Source organism: Pseudopipra pipra, chromosome 3, assembly GCF_036250125.1.
Source record: "Pseudopipra pipra isolate bDixPip1 chromosome 3, bDixPip1.hap1, whole genome shotgun sequence".
NCBI classification, from domain to species: Eukaryota; Metazoa; Chordata; class Aves; order Passeriformes; family Pipridae; genus Pseudopipra; species Pseudopipra pipra.
Window position 1 is genome coordinate 116,039,136 of NC_087551.1, and position 23,096 is coordinate 116,062,231.

General features: G+C 56.2%; 2 protein-coding genes and 1 long non-coding RNA gene across 5 annotated transcripts; 1 reads left to right on the top strand and 2 right to left on the bottom strand.

Annotated features, from left to right (window-relative positions):
- Positions 1–684: 684 nt before the first annotated feature.
- Positions 685–10,005, bottom strand: PBK (PDZ binding kinase). Of its 3 annotated transcripts, none has more exons than XM_064651230.1 (8): positions 9,868–10,005; positions 8,962–9,026; positions 7,745–7,835; positions 7,094–7,236; positions 4,746–4,915; positions 3,702–3,831; positions 2,199–2,369; positions 685–978 (listed from the first exon to the last, which is right to left on the bottom strand). In XM_064651230.1, exons 2-8 carry the CDS (start codon positions 9,008–9,010, stop codon positions 770–772), a joined length of 963 nt encoding a protein of 320 aa, XP_064507300.1. In that variant the 5' UTR covers positions 9,011–9,026; positions 9,868–10,005; the 3' UTR covers positions 685–769. The 3 variants fall into 3 exon arrangements, with proteins under 3 accessions (XP_064507300.1, XP_064507301.1, XP_064507302.1); XM_064651231.1 differs by lacking the exon at positions 9,868–10,005 and adding an exon at positions 9,580–9,633; XM_064651232.1 differs by lacking the exon at positions 9,868–10,005 and adding an exon at positions 9,429–9,446 and having other exon boundaries at positions 8,962–9,025.
- Positions 10,006–10,955: 950 nt separating this feature from the next.
- Positions 10,956–13,066, top strand: LOC135412441 (uncharacterized). The gene is made up of 2 exons (XR_010429646.1): positions 10,956–12,467; positions 12,806–13,066. It is a non-coding gene; the product is annotated as an uncharacterized LOC135412441 (long non-coding RNA).
- Positions 13,067–14,168: 1,102 nt separating this feature from the next.
- Positions 14,169–22,194, bottom strand: LOC135412396 (interferon-induced very large GTPase 1-like). The gene has a single exon (XM_064651150.1). The coding sequence runs from the start codon at positions 21,962–21,964 to the stop codon at positions 15,182–15,184; it is 6,783 nt and encodes a 2,260-aa protein (XP_064507220.1). The 5' UTR covers positions 21,965–22,194; the 3' UTR covers positions 14,169–15,181.
- Positions 22,195–23,096: the final 902 nt, after the last annotated feature.

Genomic DNA, 23,096 nt, shown 5'->3' on the forward strand with positions numbered 1-23,096 from the left:
CCAAAACTGTTTATTTTCAACGTCTCCCCCAAAAAAACTTGGGAAAATCCATCCCAAAAAAAGGGAGGGAGAAGGGTCTGGGACCTTTGATCCTTCTGGGTCCCTTCCAGCAGGGATATTCCAGGATTTTAGGATAATATCCCAGGATTTCAGAACAATATCCCATGATTTTAGGACAATATCCAACAATTTTAGGACACTATTCCATGATTTTAGGACAATATTCCCTGATTTTAGGACAATATTCTGGACAATCTTTAGGACAGGATCATTTTCTCCCAACCTGTTGTACCAGGAAACCTTTTCCTGGGGTTTTCCAGCTGCTCTCCCAGAGGGATTTGGACTTTGATCCTTCTGGGTCCACTCCAGCGGGGATATTCCATGATTTTTGGACAATACTCCGTGATTTTGGGACAATATCCCACGATTTTAGGACAATATTCCATGATTTTAGGACGATATCCCACGATTTTAGGACGATATCCCACGATTTTAGGGTAATCTCCCCCCCTCAGGAGCACACACACTTCCCACCCCTCACCCAAACACCTGGAAAAAAAAAAAAAACAGGAAAAAAAAATCAATTCCACAGCGGGATTCCCCAAACCGTTTATTTAACCCAAAACCAGGGAAAACCCATCCCCAAAAAAAACAAGGGCAGGAGAAGGGTCTGGAACCCCCCAACCCAGGACAGGGAGCTCGTTCCTAAGGGAGGGGAGGACGTCAGGAGGTTTTCCCAGCGGCAATCCCGGGATCCCTGGGGCCGGGCTCAGGGCTGGGGCTGGATCCCCTCGAGCACCTCGAGGATCCGGGCGGCCGAGGGCCTTTTCCCGGGATCCTGGGAGGTGCAGACGGAGAACAGGTCGATGATGGGCTGGTAGGAGGGGTCCTGCAGCTCCTCCAGGTTCAGGGCCGGGCGCGTCCCCAGCGCCGCGTAAAAGGCGTCCTCGTCAAACAGATCCTCGTCCAGGGAATCCTCTGGGGGGAGCAGGAAAACAGGGATACGTGGGGGTCAATCCCGTGGGATTGGGGATCCAGGGACTGGGCGGGAAGGGATCTTAAAGCTCATCCCATTCCATGTGCAGGGACACCTCCCGCTATCCCAGGGGATCCAACCCGGCCTTGGACACTCCCAGGGCTCCAGGGGCAGCCCCAGCTTCTCTGGGAATTCCAGCCCAGCCCCTCCCCACCCTCCCAGCCAGGAATCCCTTCCCAATCTCCCCCCCAAATCTCCCCTTTCCCACTGGGATCCATTCCCTGGGGCCTGGCATTCCAGGCCCTGAGCCCCAGTCCCTCTCCAGCTCTCCTGGAGCCCCTTCAGGCTCTGGAAGGGGCTCCAAGGTTTCCCTGGATGCTCCTCCAGGCTGAGCATTCCCAGCTCTCCCAGCCTGGCTCCAGAGCAGAGGGGCTCCAGCCCTGGCAGCATCTCCATGTCCAGGGAAGGGAATGGAGCTGGGAAAGGGCTGGAGCAGCAGGAATATCTGAGGGAGCTGGGAAGGGGCTCATCCCGGAGAAAAGAGGGATCAGGAGGGACCTTTTCCCGCCCCACAACTGCCTGACAGGAGGGGGGAGCCGAGGGGGGGTCCCCAATTCCCAGGGAACAAGGGACAGGAGAGGGAACGGCCTCCAGCTGGGCCAGGGGAGGGGCAGGTGGGATGTTGGGAACAATTCCCACATGGAAAGGGCTGTCAGGCCCTGGAATGAACTTCCCAGGGCAGGGCTGGAGTCGCCATTCCCGGAGGGATCTCAGATCCCTGTGGATGTGGCCCTTGGGGACACGGGTCAGGGGTGGCCTGGGCAGTGCTGGGAATGGTTGGACTCCGTGATATCCAAGGGATTTTCCAACCTGAACCATCCCTAAGGATCCTGTGCCATCCTGGCACTGTCCCAGCTCCTACAATTCCCTGGAAATTCGTTCCAGGAGGTCCCCAGTTCCCAGGGAACGAGGGACAGGAGGAGAGGGAACAACCTTCAATATCCCTCCAGGCTCAGGTGGGATATTGGGGACAATTCCCACATGGAAAGGGCTGTCCCAGGGCAGGCTCAGCCGGGACACTGGGGACAATTCCCACATGGAAAGGGCTGTCCCAGGGCAGGCTCAGCCTGGAACCATTCCCACATGGAAAGGGCTGTGCCGGGGCAGGCTCAGCCGGGACACTGGTGGGACAATTCCCGCTGGGAATCTGGAGCTTCCCAACCTTCGTCCCCCGTTTCCAGCTGCAGGTGTGGGACGCTCAGGGTCAGCATCTCCCACAGGGTGAGCCCGAAGGCGAAGATGTCGGATCTGTCCGTGATGGTCCCGCCCTCCTCCAGCGCCTCCCGGGGCTTCCAGGGCTCCGTGCCCACGTAGCTCAGCCGGGGGTCGCTCACTGCGGGGGGGAAAAGGCACCCTCTGGAATCGCTTTTCCATGGAAAAGGGGCCCGCCCGGCTCCCCCCGGGGGGGGGGGGAATCCCCGTCCCCGCATTCCAGAGCCCCGTGAATTCCCATCGCATGGATTAAAGCCTTTGGAATTCCCAGGGCAGCTCCCTCTGGGAGCCCGGACCTGTTTCATTCCCACATTTCCCCCCCGGGTGGGAATCCAGCACCGTGGCAGTGCCGGGTATCCCAGATTTCCCAAGATTCCCGGTAAAAGCTTCTCCCTTGCCCGTATTCTTCCCATCCCGCTGCCCGCAGCCCTTGGATCCCCCTCTAACCCTCCCCAGAATTCCCAGGGAATTCTAACCCTCCCGGGAATTTTAACCCTCTCAGGAAGCTTTGTTTCCACAACCCTCTGCTGAGAGCAGCTCCAGCAGGCCCGGAATTCCCAGATTCCCAAGATTCCCATTAAGAGCTTCTCCCTTGCCCACATTTCTCCCATCCCGCTGCCTCCTGCCCTTGGATCCCCCTCTAACCCTCCCAGGAATTCCCAGGGAATTCTAACCCTCTAACCCTCCCCAGAATTCCCAGGGAATTCTAACCCTCTAACCCTCCCAGGAATTCCCAGGGAATTCCAACCCTCTAACCCTCCCCAGATTCCAAGATTCCCATTAAAAGCTTCTCCCTTGCCCACATTCTTCCCATCCCACTGCCTCCTGCCCTTGGATCCCCCTCTAACCTTCCCGGGAATTCCCAGGGAATTCTAACCCTCCCAGGAATTCCCAGGGAATTCTAACCCTCTAACCCTCCCCAGAATTCCCAGGGAATTCTAACCCTCTAACTCTCCCGGGAATTCCCAGGGAATTCTAACCCTCTAACCCTCCCCAGAATTCCCAGGGAATTCTAACCCTCTAACCCTCCCAGGAATTCCCAGGGAATTCCAACCCTCTAACCCTCCCCAGATTCCAAGATTCCCATTAAAAGCTTCTCCCTTGCCCACATTCTTCCCATCCCACTGCCTCCTGCCCTTGGATCCCCCTCTAACCTTCCCGGGAATTCCCAGGGAATTCTAACCCTCCCAGGAATTCCCAGGGAATTCTAACCCTCTAACTCTCTCAGGAATTCCCAGGGAATTCTAACCCTCCCAGGAATTCCCAGGGAATTCTAACCCTCTAACCCTCCCGGGAATTCCCAGGGAATTCTAACCCTCTAACCCTCCCAGGAATTCCCAGGGAATTCCCACCCTCTAACCCTCCCAGGGAGCTTTGTTCCCACATCCCCACGGTGAGAGCAGCTCCAGCAGGCCCGGAATTCCCGGGATCCGGCGTTCCCGGGAGCGCTCACCGGTCATGTTCTCATCCAGGGGCAGGGACACCCCCACGTCGCAGATCTTGACGGCCTCGAAGTCCCCCCGGACCACCACGTTGGGGGACTTGATGTCCCCGTGCAGCAGCTTCTTCTCATTGTGCAGGTACTGGGGAAGGCGGGAAAAACCCCTTGGATCGGGATGAGGCAGCGCCAAAGGCCGGGAACGTCGGGATATCTCCCGCCCTCGGCCCTAAAAACAGCTCAGGGAGCGGCTCCGGAGTCTGCTCCCGGTGGGGAGGGACGTGGAGGAGCGTCCGGTGCCATCCATGGGCTGCTCCGAGCTGGCCCTGGGGCAATTCCAGGGCTGGGGGGGTTTGGATGCTCTGGGAAGCGTTCCCAGGGACACCGAGGTCTCCTCCTTGGAGAACATCGACGTTCCAGCTCATCCCACCAAAACCACCCCTGGCCACACGGGGTGGGAGAGGGAATAAAACCACCTGGAGTGGGATCTTCCCACTGCAGGGACCCAGGGGGTGAATCCAAAGGGGCTTGGAGAGGTAAGAGTGGGAAGAGCTGGGAGAGAGAGGCTGGGAGAGCTGGGAATGTTCACCTGGAGAAGGGTGAATTCCCTTCCCAGGGAGGAGTTGGGCTGGGGCTGGATCCAATGGCAGGCTCTGGCTCCAGGCTGGGAGAGCTGGGAATGGCCAGGCTGGATTTGGGAAGGATCCCGGGAGAGCTTGGAGCACATTCCAGAGCCTGAAGGGGCTCCAGGAGAGCTGGAGAGGGACTGGGGCTCAGGGCCTGGAATGCCAGGCCCCAGGGAATGGATCCCAGTGGGAAAGGGGGGATTTGGGGGGGAGATTGGGAAGGGATTCCTGGCTGGGAGGGTGGGGAGGGGCTGGGCTGGAATTCCCAGAGAAGCTGTGGCTGCCCCTGGATCCCTGGCAGTGTCCCAGGCCGGGTTGGATTCCCTGGGATGTTGGCAGGTGTCCCTGCCCGTGGCAGGGTGGGTGGGACTGGATGAATCCCTTCATTCCACGGCTATTCCCAATCCCTGGAGCTCCGGGAACCCCCCCGTACCTTCAGCCCCCTGGCCATGCTCAGGGCCACCTGGAAGATGGTTCTGGCCGGGAAGGGGCCCAGGCCCTGCTCCCTCCTCTCCTCGATCAGGTCGTTCAGGGACTTTTCCCCCCCGAATTCCATGGCCAGGCACAGGCTGCCGTCCGGAGCCTCCGTGAGAGCCCGGTACCCTGGGACAGGGAGAGGGGACAGGAACAGGTCAGGGAGTGGGTTGGGGGGGAAGGGACATTAAGGATCATCCTGTTCTGACCTTGACCCCTCCCGCTATCCCAGGGAATCCAACCCGGCCTGGGACACTCCCAGGGATCCAGGGGCAGCCACAGCTTCTCTGGGAATTCCAGCCCAGCCCCTCCCCACCCTCCCAGCCAGGAATCCCTTCCCAATCTCCCCCCCAAATCCCCCCTTTCCCACTGGGATCCATTCCCTGGGTCCTGTCCCTCCAGCCCTTGTCCCCCGTCCCAAATTTACCCAGAATCCACTCAAATTCACACAAATTCACTCAAAATCCACCCAAATTTACCCAGAATCCACTCAAATTCACACAAATGCACCCAAAATCCACCCAAGTTTACCCAGAATCCACTCAAATTCACCCAAATTTTTGTGAAAATTCACAAAAAAAAACCCTCAAAAAATAAAAATAAAAAAAATCCAAAAAATTCAGAAAAAAATCCCCCAAAAATAATAATAAAAAAAAAAAAATCCGAAAAAAATTCCCCGAAATTCCCCCAAAAAATTCCCAACCCCCCTTTTATTCCCCCTCCCCGAAAAAGGTCCTGAAAGGTCACAATTAAAAAAAAAAACAAAACTAAACAAAAAAAATTCAAAAAAATTCAGGAAAAAATCCCAGAAAATTCCAAAAAATTCCCCAAAAATTCCCAACCCCCCTTTTCTTCCCCCTCCCCGAAAAGGTCCTGAAAGGTCACAATAAAAAAAAAAAAAATCAAAAAAAATTCAAAAAAATTCAGGAAAAAATCCAAAAAAATTCCCAAAAATTCCTAAGCTCTCCCTGGATCCTTCCGTTCCCCAGTCCCATCTTCCCTCCAGGTTTTCCTGTTCCCAGCCCTGCCCAGGAGCCCTCAAAGTGGAGGGAATGTTTGCCCTTGGAAAAGTCAGGGCTGTCCCTGCCCCCGAATTCAGCCTTCTCGGGGACCCAACATTCCATGGAGGCAGCAATTCCCACCCCATTCCAACCCTGGAACACCCAAACAGGAGGATCATGAGGAGCCCAAGGCGTTGTTGGAGATGTTGGACCAAGACAAGGGCAGGAATTAAACACGGGGGTGAAGAAACATCTCCCAACGTTCCCACCAGGAGAGCCAAGGGTGGGACAAAACCTCCACTGTCACCTGGAATTCCGGACAGGGAGGGACCTCCGGGCTCCTGGAGTGGCCCCTTGGGAACGGGGAGTGCCCTGGGCACTGCTGGGGCACATCCAGGGGGGCTCAGGGGGGATATTGGGAATAATTCCTCCATGGAAAGGGTTTCTCGGCCCTGCTGGAGTCACCATTCCTGGGGGGATTTAAATCCCTGTGGATGTGGCCCCTGGGGACAGGGCTCAGTGGTGTCCAAGGGTTTGGGAATCCCAGGATAAGCCAAGTCCTGTGGCCGTGGATGTCACAGGGATCCCTGGCTGTGCCCACGGCCTGGGGACAAGGGATAGAGGGACAGGACACAGGGAATGGATCCCAGTGGGAAAGGGGAGATTTGGGGGGGAGATTGGGAAGGGATTCCTGGCTGGGAGGGTGGGGAGGGGCTGGGCTGGAATTCCCAGAGAAGCTGTGGCTGCCCCTGGATCCCTGGGAGTGTCCAAGGCCGGGCTGGAGCCACCTGGGATAGCAGGAGGTGTCCCTGGACATGGAATGGGATGGGATTTAAGAGCCCTTCCCACTCAAACCATTCCAGGATTCCAGGATAAAGGACACTCAGCATCCATTCAGAGGGATCTTTATGGAATGTGGGGATGGAAAAGGCAGGAAAGGGGAAGGGAGACCCTGCCCTGAGCCCCGAGATTCCCAGGGAACCCCCTTGTTCCCGGAACTCCTTCCCAGGGAGGAGCTGGGCTGGGGCTGGATCCAATGGCAGGCTCTGGCTCCAGGCTGGGAGAGCTGGGAATGGCCAGGCTGGATTTGGGAAGGATCCCGGGAGAGCTTGGAGCACATTCCAGAGGCTGAAGGGGCTCCAGGAGAGCTGGAGAGGGACTGGGGATCAGGGCCTGGAATGACAGGCCCCAGGGAATGGATCCCACTGGCAGAGGGCAGGGAGAGACGGGAGACTGGAAAGGGATTCCTGGCTGGGAGGGTGGGGAGCGCTCCAGAATTCCCGATTTCCCCGCCCTGGGAACTCACCCACGATGTTGGGATGCTGGAGGTCCCGCAGGATTTTGGCCTCTTCCCTCAGCCTCTCCCCGTAGAGGCTCTGCTGGCTCCGGTTGCACTTGGAATTGATCTTCTTTATGGCCCAGGGGGAGCGGGACAAACCCCTGGGAGACCTGGAAAATCCCGGCGTGTCAGAGCCGCTCCCTCGGGATAACGCCGGGATGGGGGCCCCGAGGGGCTGTGCTGGGGAACAGCTGCCTTTATTCCATGGAATTATGGAGCAGAAGTGCCAAAAGAACAGGAATCTGCCGCAGGTGTGCACGGGAATGCTCTGCTCCTCCCTGGATTTCTCAGGGAGAGGGAATTTGTATCGGTTCCCATCTGGAGTTCCGGGGGGGAAGCAGCTTGCCCTGAGGAGCCAGGAATGCACTCCAAAGCCCTGAATCCCTGGGAAAGGTTATCCCAAAACAAAGGGCTCGTCCCCAGCCTGGACAAGCCCGGCACAAACCCCACATCCCTCCCCGGGCTCCGGATCCATGGGAAGGGAATCCGGCGGCACCCGGAGGGCGGTGACGGCACCGCTTTCCCTCTCAGAGCCCGTTTTCCATCTCCAGGGGATTTTTGGGGAATAAAAGCTGCCCAATCCCTGTTCCCTGTCCCCCCTGAGCTCCCCCCACACACCTTTTCATCAGGTACACGTTGACTCCGGTGCCGTATCCCAACTTCTGCATGAAGGGAGAGGTCGGGATGGTGACGGATACGGGCCCTGCATCTGCAAGGAAAAGGGAATCCCAGGGATCCCAGGGAAGTTCTGGAGCTCCTCCAGCTGGACACGAGCCCAGGTGGGCTCTGCTCCCGGGGGATGAGGGGCAGGACAACAGGGAACAGCCTCGAGCTGTGCCAGGGGATATTGGGAATAATTCCTGCATGGAAAGGACTGTCCAGTGGTGGAGTCGCCATTCCCAGAGGGATTTAAAATCCCTGGGGATGTGGGACCTGGGGATGTGGCTCAGTGGTGGCCTTGGCAGCGGGAATGTGGCTCGGGAATGGTTGGACTCAATGGCCTTAAAGCTCTTTTCCAGCCCAAAGCATTCCGTGATTCCCACTGGGATGCTCCGATCACAAACAACTTCCAGAACGAGTTGGGATTTCCATGGAAGCTCCTTCCAATCCCCCCTTTCCCCAGTATTCCCCCAGATTCCATCCCCTGATCCACCCTAAGTTGGTTTGATCCCAAAAGCAAAACAGATCCAGAGCTTCTGGTCCTTATCCCACAGTGAGGAATCCCGGGATGCACAAGGAGCTGGGATGGGACACGGGTGGGAAAACTGATCCCAAATGGCCACAGGGACATCCCAGAGCACAGGGAAACTGTGGGTTCCCCATCCCTGGAATTGTCCAAGGTTGGATTGGCCTTGGAGCCACCTGGGATAGTGGGAGGTGTCCCTGCCCATGGCAGGGGAGGGACAGGATGGGACTTAAATTCCCTTCCCACACTGGATCCATGAGGACACCTGGAGGAGAGAAGGATCCTGGGAGAGCTTGGAGCCCCTTCCAGAGCCTGAAGGGGTTCCAGGAGAGCTGGAGAGGGACTGGGGACCAGGGCTGGAGGGACAGGACACAGGGAATGGATCCCACTGCCAGAGGGCAGGGAGAGATGGGAGACTGGGAAGGAATTCTTCCCTAGGAGGGTGGGGAGGGGCTGGGCTGGAATTCCCAGAGAAGCTGTGGCTGCCCCTGGATCCCTGGGAGTGTCCAAGGCCGGGTTGGAGCCACCTGGGATGGTGGGAGGTGTCCCTGCTACCCAAAGCATTCCATGATGTGCCGTGTTTGGAATCACGGCCTTTGTCTTCCCAAGTGGCCTTTGGGGTCCCTCTGGGAATATTTTGGGATCTCACCTAGTCTCTCCCTGCGGGATGAGCTGGCTGGAGACTGGAAGGTGTCCATGGCTGGGATCCCGATCCTACAGGACAAGGGGGATGTCAAGGGACAGAAAGGACATCAGGGGGTGCCCCAATTTGAGGGATTGGGGGGGTGGTCCCAGATTGGAGAAGTCCAGAGTTGGAGGGTGGGGGAGTGTCCCAGGTTGGGGTGGGGGTCCCAATTTGGGAGATGGGAGGGTGGGTTCCAAGTTCGGGGGGATGACAGAGGGGGTCCGAGGTTTGGAGGGGTCTCGAAGTCCAGAACTGGAAGATGGGGGGATCCCAGTTTGGAGTGTAATCCCAGAGCAGGGGATGGGGGGCGGCCCCTGGCTGGGGGAGTCCCAGACTGGAGGATCGAGGGGGCTGGGGAGGTCCCGGGCTGGGGGATTTGGGGAGCGGGAGGGAATCCCGAGGCTGGGAGCAGGCAGAGCCCCCCTGTCCCCCCTGTGCCCGGGGGTCTCAGTCCGAGGGTTTCCGGGGGGGTGTCTCAGCCCCTGTTCCCCTTCCCGGCCGTTCCCGGAGCTGATGGTTCCCAGGTTGGGGGGGGTCCCAGATTGGGGGATCCAGGGGCTGCAGAGCCCCTCCGTGTCCCACCTGTGCCCGGGGGTCTCAGTACGGGGGTATCCGGGGGGGGGTGGGGTGTCTCAGCCCCTGTTCCCCTTCCCGGCCGTTCCCGGAGCTGGGGGCTCCCAGATTGGAGGATTCAGGGGGCGCGGAGCCCCCTTCGTGTCCCACCTGTGCCCGGGGGTCTCCGTTTTGGGTATCCGGGGGGGGTCTCAGCCCCTGTTCCCCTTCCCGGCCGTTCCCGGAGCTGGGGGTTCCCAGGTTTGGGGCTCCCAGATTGGGGTATTCAGGGGGTGTGGAGCCCCCTCCGTGTCCCACCTGTGCCCGGGGGTCTCAGTCCGGGGTTATCCGGGGGGTTTTGGGTCCCGTTTTCGCGATCCCGATCCCGGATCAATCGCGACCCTTCCAAATCGCGCGCGCCTTTCAAATCCGCGCGCGTGCGCGCCGAACACGCCCCCTTTGTGGGCGGAGCCAACGGGCGACGCAGGCGCGATCCGTACGAGGGGCGTGGTCAGAGGGCTCGCTTAGTGACGGGGGCGTGGTCAGGCAGCAGGAGGCGGGGCAAAACGGTGGGGGGTGTGGCCTGAGGGAATGAGCAATCCCCGGGCGGGACAAACAAGGGGCGTGGTCAAATGAAGAAGGCGTGGTCAAATGGAGAAGGCGTGGTCAGCAGGCGGTGGGCGGAGCTTGGGGCGGTTCCTCGGGAGTCCCCCGAGGGTTGGGGAGGGTTTGGGGGTGGTTGAGGGATTTGGGGGGATCCCCGAGCCTTGGAGGGGATATGGGAGGGGTGCAGGAGGCCTTGAGGGGCATTTGGGGGACATGGGGGGGGTTGGAAGGGGTGATAGTGATTTTGGGGGGGTCCCAAAGCCTTGGGGGAGATTTGGAGGGACACCCGGGGGGGTTGAAAGGGCAGAGAGTGATTTTGGAGGGTCCCAAAGCCTTGGGAGGGATCTGGGGGACACCCAAGGGGTTTTTGGGGGTGTCAGAGTGATTTTGGGGGGTCCCAACACCTTGGGGGGGATTTGGGGGACACTCGGGGAGTCTGGCCGGGGTGTGAGTGATTTTGGAGGGTCCCAAAGCCTTGGAGGTGATCTGGGGGACACCCGGGGGGTTTGAGAGGTGTGAAAGTGATTTTGGGGGGTCCCAAAGCCTTGGGGGGGATTTGGGGAACACCCGGGGGGATTGGAAGGGGTGAGAGTGATTTTGGGGGGTCCCAACACCTTAGAGAGGATCTGGGGGACACCCGGGGGGGTTTGGGAGAGGTAGGAGTGATTTTCGGGGGTCCCAAAGCCTGGGGGGGATCGGGGGGACAGCCGGTGGGTCTGGGGGGTGTGTGAGTGATTTTTGGGTTGCCAAGCCTTGAGGGGGTGCTGGGGGGACACCCGGGCGAGTTTGGGGTCTCTGGGGTCCTTAGGACTCGTGGACAGGCAGGGCTGTGTGGGGTCTCCAAGGCACTGAGGGGGTTTCCAAACCTTTGCGGGGGTCTCCATGGGGTCCCCAAGGCCTTGGGGGGGCCCCATCACTCTTTGACCCCCCAACACCCCCCGGACGCCCATAAACCCTCCTGGACCCCCATAAAAACCCCCATCACTCTTTGACTCCCCAAACACACCTCCCTAAACCCCCCAAAATCCCTGTGGCTCTTTGATCCCCCAACACCCTCCAGACCCCCCATAAACCCCCATCACTCTGTGACCTTCCCAGACCCCCAACACCCCCAGACCCCTCATAAACCCCACTGCTCTTTGAAGCCCCCCCCCCGGGCTCACCCAAACCCCCACAAACCCCCATCGCACTTCATCCCCCATAATCCCCCTGGACACCCCTAAACCCCCATCAATCTGAGGAAGATTTCCTCCCAGTCTCCCATCTCTCCCTGCCCTCTGGCACTGGGCAGCCATTCCCTGTGTCCTGTCCCTCCAGGCCTTGTCCCCAGTCCCTCTCCAGCTCTCCTGGAGCCCCTTTAGGCTCTGGAAGGGGCTCCAAGGTCTCCCTGGATCCTTCCCTTCCCCAGCTGAGCCCCCCCAGCTCTCCCAGCCTGGCTCCAGAGCAGAGGGGCTCCAGCCCTGGCAGCATCTCTGGGGCCTCCTCTGGACTCTCTGCAGCAGCTCCACGTCCTTGTGCTGCTGTTGCCCAGGGCTGGAGGCAGCTCTGCAGGGGGGTCTCAGCTGAGGGGGCAGAGGGGCAGATCCCCCCTGCCCTGCTGCCCACCATCCCTGTGGGATCAGCCCAGGGCACGGGGGGTTCTGGGGCCAGAGCACACGGCCGGAGCACGTCCAGCCTCTCCCCCTGCAGCACCCCCAGGTCCTTCTCCCCAGGGCTGCTCTCCATCCATTGCACTCCCAGGGGGTGTTTGTGTCTGGCATTGCCCCGATCCAGAAGGAGCACACGGGACTGCAGCTTCAGTAAAGCTGTTGAAGGTCTAATCCCAGCACTAGAGCCCGAGAGTGCTGAACTGCCCCAGGGCTGAGCTTGAGAGGGGACTGGTAGAGTGCTGAGGGGCTGGAGCTGAGGGGCTGGACTGAGGGCTGGCTGTGGATGGAGCTGTGAGGGGACGGTTGTGAGAGCGGGCTGTGTGTGTGAGGGGAGAGGGGACGGTTGTGAGGGCGGGCTGTGTGTGTGAGGGGAGAGGGGACGGTTGTGAGGGCGGGCTGTGTGTGAGGGGAGAGGGGACGGTTGTGAGGGCGGGCTGTGTGTGTGAGGGGAGAGGGGTCGGTTGTGAGGGCGGGCTGTGTCTCTCGGCTGTGAGGGGACGGTTCTCGGGGCACGCTGTGACTCTCAGGCGGCCCCGATCCCCTCAGTGGGACCGTTGGAGCGCGGCCGGGACCGAAGCAGCCCCGCCGGCCCTGGAGGCACCCGCATCCCCCAGAACCCCCCCCTGGACCCCCCCGGGACCCCCTGACCGCGGCCCGGGACAGGTGGGAGCTCGGGGGCGCCGGGCTGGGCCCGGGGGAAGCATCCAGCGAGACCGGGCCGGGCCGCGGGGCCCGTGGGGGAGCCCCGGCGCGCAGCGGCCCCGGGCTGTGCGGGCAGCGGGGCTGGGCCGGGCCGGGCTGCGCTCTGCTCCAGAACAGCGGCTGCTGGGACACGGAGGGTGCGGCTCCAGCGCTTGGGATGAGTGGGAGACACCACCAGGGCAAAAGCAGCGCCGCGTTGTGTCTGCGAGATACGGGAGATGTAAGTTTTCTGTGGAAAAACGCTGCTTTCTCAGAGGAAAAACCAAACAGACAAAGTTCCTTTTCCCCTGTCTTTTTAGGTCGTCGGTTAAATGTTTGGAGAAGGAGCCGAGCCCAGGAAAGTGGGAGTTGCCCAGAGAGGCTCCTCAGTGTGATTCAGGTACCCTGATCTGTTGGACTGACTGTGGGATCGAGCATAAATGCTGTTATCAGGTGCCTGTTTCTTGCACTCACAGAACTGGTACTGAATTTTTCATTTCTGACAAACCTGTGGCCTGGAGCAGTGACTTCTGCATTTTCTGTCATGTATAGGACATGTAAAAATATTCCTCTGTGGGATACATTCCTCTACTTAACTTTCCCACAGAAAACCATAGTGGAAATTCACACAGCATCGTGAAGGTGAATCCTAGAATTATGGGATGGTTTGGATAGGAAGGGACCTTAAAAACCCTTTAGTTCCACTCCCCTTAATTTGCAGTATCCCAGGTTGCTCCAAGCCTTGTCCAACCTGCCCTTGAACACTCCCAGGGACCAAGGGGCAGCCACAGCTTCTTTGGGAATCTCAACCCAGCCCCTCCCCACCCTTCCAGGGAAGAATTCCTTCCCAATCTCCCATCTCTCCCTGCCCTCTGGCAGTGGGAAGCCATTCCCTGTGTCCTGTCCCTCCAGGCCTTGTCCCCAGTCCCTCTCCAGCTCTCCTGGAGACCCTTAAGGCTCTGGAAGGGGCTCTCAGGTCTGCCTGGATCCTTCTCTTCCCCAGCTGAGCACCCCCAGCTCTCCCAGCCTGGCTCCAGAGCAGAGGGAGGCAGAAGGAGCAGGGAAGGAAAAGAAAGTAAAGGGGAGAAGGGAAAGAAATCCAAGTTGGTCCACTCAGATCTGCCCCTCTCCCCTTCCAGCCCCATCCCGGCCTCCTCCCAGCCTTGCCCAGCCCCCTCTTTCCCAGCCTGTGCATCAGACAGACCCCCCGGGCAGTCCCTGCTGGGCTTTCCAGTCCCACCCCCCCCAGCAGCTCTTTGCTTTCCCTCCTGGCTCCCTGGGAGCCCGGCAGGGGCACTGCCACCTCAGTTCCAACCCCCAAGGCCGTCCCTGGGGCAGCCCCAGCTGGTCCCAGCTTCTCCAGAGCGCGGCTCCGGTGCCCCCAGGCTGCCTGGACAGCACCGGCGCTGCCCCGGGGGCTGGGAGGAAGCTGCTGGGCCACGGGATCCTGCACAGGGGACAGGGCAAAGGCTTTTGCTCAACAGCCAGGCCAAGGGCAGGAGCAGCTGCCGGTGGGGCTGAGAGCTGGAGGGAAGTGCAGCAGGCCCAGGCCCCTGAGCAGGGACGGCTGCCCTGGGCACACGCAGGGCCCTCCGGAGCAGGGAGTTAAAGCACTGCCTCAGCCGGCCCTGCCCCTGCCAAGGTGGGACCTGCTGCTGGCGACTGAAAGGACTCCTCTCCCAGTTCCTGGAATCACACTCTTTATTAGCACCGCCTGGGACAGGTTAATAAGGTTCGTGGGCGTTGGCGGCAGCGTCTGGCTGCAAAGCTGTGTTTGAAAGCAATCTGGGCTCTGGGAAGCAAGGCCAAGGTGGAACACGAAGCAATCTGCCAAAATCCTCTGGGGGGAGCCCGACCAAAGCTCTGCTCCTTAAAGCAGCGTTGAACCTGCCCAGAGTGTATTTCTCACCCCACAGGCGTCCCTGGGGTGGGGGGGAGGCAGGTTCAACCCTTCAGCTGTTCCCAGCAGGTTCAGGGGAGTCTTCCTCAATTTTCCCCCTCTCCCCAACTTACTTTCATACGAATTCTTTTTGTTTAGGTGGAGCTGGAGTGGCTTCAGTCGTAATCACCTTTTGTTTCTGGTTGGTGTAAAGTTCTCTTGCTGTACCTAAAGGGAGGAGTGGTTGTGATTTGGCACCTGAGGAGGGGGTTCGATGTGGTTGTTGGCTCTGCAGCAGAACACCTGGATTGTCCCTCGGCTGACAGGTACTGGAGGGTCCCATGATCTTCCCAGTACCACAGTGTTCCCCCTTTGTGCTGGGATTTGAGTGCTGCAGGAAAGCTGGGCTTTGCTCACTGCCCCTTATTTCCTCAGAGCAGCTCATCCAACTGGGGCTTTCTCGTGCTGCCTTTGCCCTTCCCCTGGCACTTGGGCTCCATCTTGGCCATGGGACTGAGCAGCCCACGGAGGGTTTTTATACTTTTGCTCAAGGACAAAGCAGAGGGAAATGTTTACAGCAGGAAGGGAAGAGGATTCTGGCTGATCAGGAAGCGAGGGAGTTTCTGAGCGACGGCCGGAGTAACGCGCCTTATTTCACCCAGTTTGTGAGCAGTTGGATCCCTTTGTCTTCATGGGGCTTGAGAGCATAAGCACTGAAACAGCATTTTGTGGACAGCCTTGTACTCTGTTCTGCTAAACTGCAAAGCCGTGGTGGTTCTTCCTTCATCTTCTTTCATCTTCCTTCCATCGATGTGGCCTAAGGCTTGTCCAGCTCAGCAAGTGCTTCCTCCTTGGTAATTCTCTGCCAGGCCTCAGGGATTTCTCCTCTGCCTTGAAATTTCTTACCATGCCAGGTTTCTATATCTGTCCTGAAATGAGACACAAACCATTTCCAGTAGGCTTGCGTGGATGGATCAGGAAGAATTTTCCAATTGGAGAAAGGAGGTCCTGCATCCCGGTATCTCTTGTAGGGATAGACGGGGTTATCCTCTCGGGTTGGGTAGAATACAAGGTCACTTGCAATACTGCTGGAACAAATATCAATGGCCAGGTGATCTGTTTTGTGCCACTTCCATCCCCTCAAAGCTTTTGGTCGATGGAAGAGAAGCTGATGGTCTCCATCGTGTCCCTGCATGGTGTTTGTGCAGACAGCCCCACAAAAGGGACACTGCGCCCAGCACCCTGAAAACTGCTCTGCCAGGATGGTGTGAGGCTTCCTTTCAAAACAACTCAGATCAGCAACAGTAAATTCTTCCCTGAGTTTGTCCTTCATGGCAGGCAGCTCTCCTGCCATGGCTTTGCTCAGGAACTCGATGTCTGTGATCTCCTGATGCTCGAGGCCCTTCAGGTCACTTCTGGGCAAGTTGATCAGCTCTGTCAGTTCCCTGCAAAATTCATCCAGCCAGAGAGAGATTTTGTCCTTTTGGTCTTTTCTGTCTTTGACCCTTTGGGTTGATGAAAAAACAGCTGACAGGATGTTTCCATAGAGAAGATCAAGGGAGGAATCTAAAAAGTTCTCCAGCCTCCGGCTCTCACCTAAACAGTAACTCTCAACACGTCTCTCAATGTACCACTGAAAAAACTCTTTTGGATGTTCAAGGTACTGCTTGAAATACTGGAAGTTTTCTTTTTGTGCCAGGAATCTCAGGATACAAACATCCAGACTGGCTCTGTTGCCCTGGAAATCTGGGACTTTCCCCTGCATGTCCCCAGCGATGGCTTTAGCCGTCCTCTCATAGACGGCCCGGCGAAGAGCTGGGGCAAGCTTGTCACAAAGGAAAACAGCAAAAGCTGTGACAGAAGTGGCTCCTTGGCAGGAAATCTGGAAACATGTGAAGAAATCTTCTCTCTTGCTGTTCAGGTAGACAAGTGGGTCATTTGCCTTCTGGAACGCTTCGTGCATGGCTTTAAACCTTTCTGCTGCCGTTCTGCACAGGTACAGAGATAAATCTATGCTGTAATCTTTGTTAACCCTAAATGCTGCATCGCTGGGGATGGAGTTCACACCTTCCTGTACTTCATGGAGTATTTCATGAATAAAGGTTCGACTGTAATCCCGTTTCTCCTGTTCCTTCTTATCAATGTTTGCCCACACACGCTTTATGATGTTGTCTGTGATGTCCTGCAAGTTCACATCAGCATTGGAAACATTCCACGGGAGGTATGTTTTCCAACCCTTTTTCTTTGTGACATGTTTCTTCAAGTCCAAGGAAAATCCTCTGTGTTTGGGAAATGACCTGATCTGTGCATGGAAACCAGGCTCCTTAAAATGCTCCAGAAGGACATTTTCTATTTCCACATCGATATCCACCTGTTCCAGTGGGGAAGCATCATTGGTGACTTTAGCAGTCAACTTGGCCCAGAGAGAAGTAAACTCTTCTCTCAGTTCTCTCTCACTGAGGCTCTTGCCTTTCAGAGTCAGAGCCAACTCCCTGCTCTTTCTCAAGAGCTCGTCTTCATATTCCGACTTCCTTGCATCCACTTTACTCTGGGTCTTCTGCAGTTCAATGAGATTCTCACATTTTTTCTGAGTTTCAAGAAGAAGATTCCCTTTTAGTTCTTTCAGCTTCCGCTCTGTGCTGCCTTTCCACTGGACCAGCATCTCACAGTGTTTCTCTTCCCTGAAATACTTTTCCATGTCTGTCACGATGGCATCACTTGTCTCTTGCACGAGCCCTTCCAGGTGTTCTCTGGTGACTTGCTGCAAGTCCCCGTTCCGAATTCTGTTGTCGAGTCTCATTTGTACGTCTAAGATGTGAATCCTCAGCCTCCAGATCCACTGACTAAAGGCAGTTTCCAGTTTCCTGTACACAGCAATCTCCAGTGAATTCTTGAAGCTGAAAACAAAGTTCTCGTTCAGCAAAGCATTCCAGAGGTCACCAATACGGACTTTCAGGCTGGAGAGTGTCAAAATGCTGCCTTGGGACTCCTTGGCAGCCTGGAGAACTTTGCTCTTCAGTTGCTGGACGTTGTGGCTGTAGGTGGGGTCGGGTGGTGCCATTGGGGGGTTTCCTTCCCACAGGTGAGCAAAGTAGTGAATGTGGGTGTTCACGTCAAAGCGGATGACGTCGCTGAACGAGGAGACGTCACAGCATTCCTGCTGGGCAGCTGCCACGGTCATTTCATCCAGCTTTTCCTGCAGACGTCTTTGTCCTTCCATGTTCTGCTCCTTGGCAGTAACTTCTCCCACGTTTTGGTGGACAAAGAGGCAGCTGGGGGAAAGATGTACTTTCTTCATCCTCAGAAAAGCCTGCACAGTGATCTGAAGGACATCCTGCATTTCTGAGGGATTTTCCCCAAAGATGTTGATCAGGGTCATGTTGCCGATGCCGATGACAAAGGTGGCCAGCTCGTTGTCATGATTCAGGGACTGTTTATTGGCCATCTCTATGGCACGAAGGCCCTCTGTGTCAACAACCAGCATGTAATCAAAGCCCACGTCCTCTTGCAGCTGCTCGTCCAGTGGCAGGAGCTGCATAAACGCTCCCCGGGTGCATCTCCCCGCGCTGACGTTGAACTGCAGCCCAAACATGGCATTCAGCAGGGTTGACTTCCCTGTGCTCTGGATGCCGAGCACGGAGAGAACAAACACTCGTTTGTCCCCCAGCCTCTCAATTAGGCTGTCAAAGATTGCTCCCACCCAGTGCAGGGGCAGGTAAGAAGCATCCCCATCCATCAGCTCCACGGGATACCCCAAAACCATCAGTTCTGCTGCCATTCTGGGCAGTTTGACAATGTTTTCATTCTTTGAGTTCCTTAAGTGCAGAGCTTCATAGATCTGCCCTACCTCTCTCAACAGATGCTCCAGGCCAACGGATGAATCGTTGATTTCATCAGAGAGGGCCTCCAACCTACTCAGCAACTCAGGGTTCGGATTAATTTTTCCCTTGCTTTTCTTTTTTTCCAGGATTTCAGACCATAACTTGTGATAGTCTCTCCTCAGTTCCTCAAGGCGACCGGAGGACAGGTCATCCATAAAGACCTTCATCCACTGCAGGAAGTATTTCTTGGTATCTGCTGGCTGTGACTGGAGAAAGACAAGGAATGGTTTCATCAGCTGGTTGAGGGGGAAGGCTCGCTCTAGTTGCTTTCTTCTAATTGCTGCCTTCTCAGATTCAATTTGGCTCCGATGGTGCTCGATGCTCCTGCCCCCCTTCTCCTGCAAGCGAGTGAGTTCTTTGTCCTTTTGGCACCACTGGTGCCACAGTTTTCCTTGAAGAGGCAGGAGCTGGGATTTGATCTCAGACAGCTTCTCCTTCTTCAGAAGGGTCACCAGCTCCTTTGCCTTTGCTTTGGCTGTCACACACTCGGGTCGATCTTCATCCACTAAGAATCCGTGCTGGTGAGCTTTGTCCAGACAGGCGTCCAGGCTGAAACGTGGGTTCGACCCTTCCAGCAGATTCCTGATTGTTTTGGTAAGCTTGTTCAACATCTGTGCTTCGCTACTGTTCTTGATCCCTATTTTTATGTTTTTGCTGGATTGTCCAGCTGCAACCTTCTCTTTGTCAGTGAGAAGACAAACCAGAGGCCTTTGTGACTGCCACAGGTCTCGCAGAAGCTTTTTCCCTCTGTCGTCCATGTGCTCCGAATCGGAGACAAGAGCCACGTTGAGAGCAGAGATCTCCTGTAAGAATTGCAGCTGCGCTCCGTGGTCCCTGGCGTCTCCATGCAGGTTACAGAAAGCCACACAGCACTCAAAGGTGTCATCGGGGCTTCCCCGGGGACAGTACCAGGCGATCTCCACAACACCTGCCATCAGCAAACGCTCTCTGGTGCTGCCTCGGCAATGGCGGTGGAAAAAAGTGTCGTGTCTTTTTTTGCTCAGCAGAGCATTGAGGAGCTGAGACTTGGAAGAGGAGGCAGAGGTGCCAATGCGGATGAAGGACACGATGGGTGTCTCTGCCTGATGGATGAGTTTGTTATTGTGACTGCTCATCCTGGGCTGCTGTCCTGACTTCTCCGCCTCTTTCCAGCTCCTTTTGATTTGGCTGAGGGCCCAGAGCGGGAACTCGATCTGGGCAGTGCCCGGCTTGGGCACCAGCAGGGGCAGCGCCAGTTGGCAGAAGGCCAGCTTGGTTGCAATGGACTGTCTCATGAAGTCATCAGCACAGTGGAAAATTGCCATCTGGAGGTCCATGGGGTGCACGTGGCTGTCCCTGGTTGCAGCTTCAGGGGCTGCGTCCTCTGGATCATTTAGAAAGTTCTCAAAGGAGTCTGAGGGTTCGTGCTCTTGCTCTGTGGTTTCTGGCACAGGGGCAAGTCCTGGGTTGCTCCCATCCCCACAAGTCAGGTACCTCACCCGATAGTCCACAGTTAAGAGCTTCTGCAGGAAGTGAAATGGCAGTTCCTGGTCCTTGCTGGGCTGGCTGTCGTGCAGAGATGTCTTGCAGATGATGCGGAAATGTCCCGTGCCCATTTTTCTTGGATAGTGACTTTCGAGTCCAAGGCGCTTGAGCAACTGGAGGAACTCTTGGTTTGCAGTGGCTTCATTGGCTTTGGATTCACTGCCACCTGACTCGGATTTGGAGGGACTGGAAGGCTCAGTTGTTTGGAAAGTGTCTTCCATGTCTCTGAGTATGTTCTGCATCCTCACATCATCCCCTGTTTCCTCCAAGCTCCCACCAATGAAGGAATTCAAGTCACGTTCCAGCATCTCCCAGTCTGGGCACTCCTTGTGCTTCTGGAGGAGATTCTTTGTCCCTGTGGACCACAAGCCTTCCATGTGACCTTCCATGAAAAGCAACCGCTCCCTCTTCTGCTCTGGGGACAGCTCTTTGCTTTGGGGTGTCACGGTCAGACCCATCAGCAGAAGGGAGGCCTCAGCTCTGGCAGCATCTTGCTCCTTCAGAGTCACGTACTGCTCGTGTGCCGCTGCCATTGCCTGGGCCAGGTACTGAATTTCTGCATGGCCAAGGAGGTGCTGGAAAGTGCTGCTTTCCACCTGGTACCCTGTGCTGGTCGCAATTAAGAGCACCAAGAGTTCCATGTCCTTCTGAGCCCTTTCCTGGAGAGACCGCAGTAAGGAATGAATTGCGAGGCCTGTGGTCAGGGTGGCTTCTCTCTTTGCTTCCTGGACGGCAGAAGCAGAGGTTCCTGGTTCATAGGTGAGAGCATGCATGTGCTTCATTTGCTGCAGTGTCTGCAGGAGCTCTCCAAGTTCAGAGACATTGGGAGTTTTGGGAAGCCTGTGGTCAGTCTGGAAGATCCATTGCATAATGAAGGAAGACTCGGGGAAGTCCCTGACAGAATAGATATGAGGATCCAGGAGGCTCCTCAAGATTGCCTTGATCGAGGTGGAGTTTTCTGGAGGTGACTCCTGGCAACTCCTCACGGTGTTCACCAGGAAGTCCTGCAGGGCTTTGTCCGACAGGCACACGTTGATCCAGACTCTGGGGTCCCTGGTTTTTGCACTCAGATCCTGTTTCAGACCCATCAGCATGAGCAGTTTCCTTTCATCCACTGTCCCCTCCCAGGTCTTCACAATCTCCATGAACTCTCTGGCCTCTTCCACTGCACTGGCCAGTTCCTCTCCAAAAGCAGTGCCGACGCTCTGATTCGTCAGCGCTTTGTACGCAGCCCTGAGGGCGCGGCTCATTCCACGGACGGACTGAAAATCCCTGCTGTGATTGCACAGGATGACCTCCCACACCGGGATCAGCTTGGAGCCGCGGTCGATAACGCACCACGTTGAGTTATTGGACCTGAGTCCCTTTTCCCACTGAGAGAGAGAATTGGTCTCTGATGGGCCCCCTGTGGTGAACACCTGACACTGAATCTCTGTGTGGGAGCTCTCTCCAGCTCTGCCCTGGACAGAAGCCTGTGAGCTGGACCGGGAAACATCTGTGACCCCTCCTGCACTGGCCCTGAAGCCACCGAAACTGGCCCCGACAAAGGTGTTCAGGGCTTCAGATGTTTGTCGCTTCATCTCCTCCCTCTGCTCGGCTCTGAATCCTCCTGTAGACGCCTTACACCAGAATATCCCCCCAAAGTGGAGGGGACCCTGACTGACGTGAGACCCAAACCTGCTGAAGAATCTCTCCAGCAGGTTGGGCTGGTCTTCTTCCCCAGTGAGGTTTAAAAGCTGCTCCATGTGTTGCAGCTCCCGCAGGGCCCCATCCGAGAGGAGAAGCTGGTTCCTTTGGAAGTAGCAGGAGGCCAGAGGGGTGTACTGGTACTTGGTGGTGCAAAAGTAGCTCTGCTCAGAGTGGGACTGGTGGGTGCCCTGTGCCTGTGAGGAGCTGCTGTGATCTGCACCAGCTTCCAGTGTAACTCCCCAGAACTCAGCTTTGGCAGAAACGCTGATGCTGAAGCCCAGCTGCTCCATGGACCTGGTGAAAGTGGATTCTGCTGCACTGGAGGAGAACTCCGTGCTCTCAAACAGCGATCGTTCCTCTGGACCGGTGAGCTGGAATCCCTCAGGAACCCTGAGGAGCTGCTCTCTCTTTGCCAGCACATCTTCAGCCCTGCTGGTTCTGTAGATGCCCTGCAGGGCCAGTCCCCCCGACGCCCGCCTCAGCACCTCCGTGTCGGGGATGTTCATTCCTAGAAGGAAGAATCTTGGCTGAACCTGTCATGCATGACTGCCTGGAAACCACTGAAGCAGTGTATTCCCCTCACCCCGACCTTAAAAGAAGAGCCACCCCTGGATGCAGAAGACCGTTTTACCGATGGCAGCAGTTTCATAAGACAAGGTGTGAGGATGGCTGGGTGTGCCCTGACTAGCACTACTCAGGTAATCAAATCAAATCCTTTGCCCGCAGGAACCTTAGCCCAGAAAGCAGAACTGATGGCTCTCATTCAAGCTTTGGAATTGGCAGAAGGAAACCAAAATTAACACCTGGACTGACTCTAAATATGCCTTTGGCATAGTTCATGCTCACGGAGCAATTTTGAAAGAAAGAGTCCTTTTAACTCTTCAAGGAAAAGTTGTGAAATATGCTGAAGAACTTTTACGATTACTAGAAGCTGTACAAGTCCCCTCTCAGGTGGCAATTATGCACTGCCGAGGACACCTGAAAGGTAACACTGTCCCGAAAATAGGAAACAGAAAAACTGAATTAGCTGCTGCAAGAAGTAAAGAACTACCAGTAGCAGCTTTAGTGCCAGAAGGACTAGACACAGATCAACAGGTAGAATATCAAGAAACAGATTATAAGTGGATACATGAAAATGGAAGTAAGCTGTTAGACAATGGGTGGGGTTAACTAAAAACAGGTCAGTTAATATTATTAGAAAAATTAGTGTGGCAATTTTTAAAAGTAGAACATGATAAAACTTACTGGGGCTTGGCCTCACTCTAGCAGCATTTAAGAACCAGAGTGGCAGGACCAAATGTATTTACCACAATAAAGCAAGTCACATCCCAGCGTGAACTTTGTCTGAAGCATAATCCAAATACTGGAACAAAAATACACCAAGTATTTGCAATAAGCAAAGGGCATTTCCCAGGTGAAATTTGGCAAATTGATTTCTCTGAGCTCCCAGGAAAAGGGGGAAGTTCTGTTATCTCTTGGTTTTGACTGACACATTTTCTGGATGGCCTGAAGCTTTCCCATGTAGAACAAATGAATCAAGTGGGCAAGTAGAGAAGATGAACCATTTCATTAAACAGCAAGTAGCTCAAATCTGTCAAGAAACAAATTTGTATTGGCACCAAGCTTTACCTATTGCTT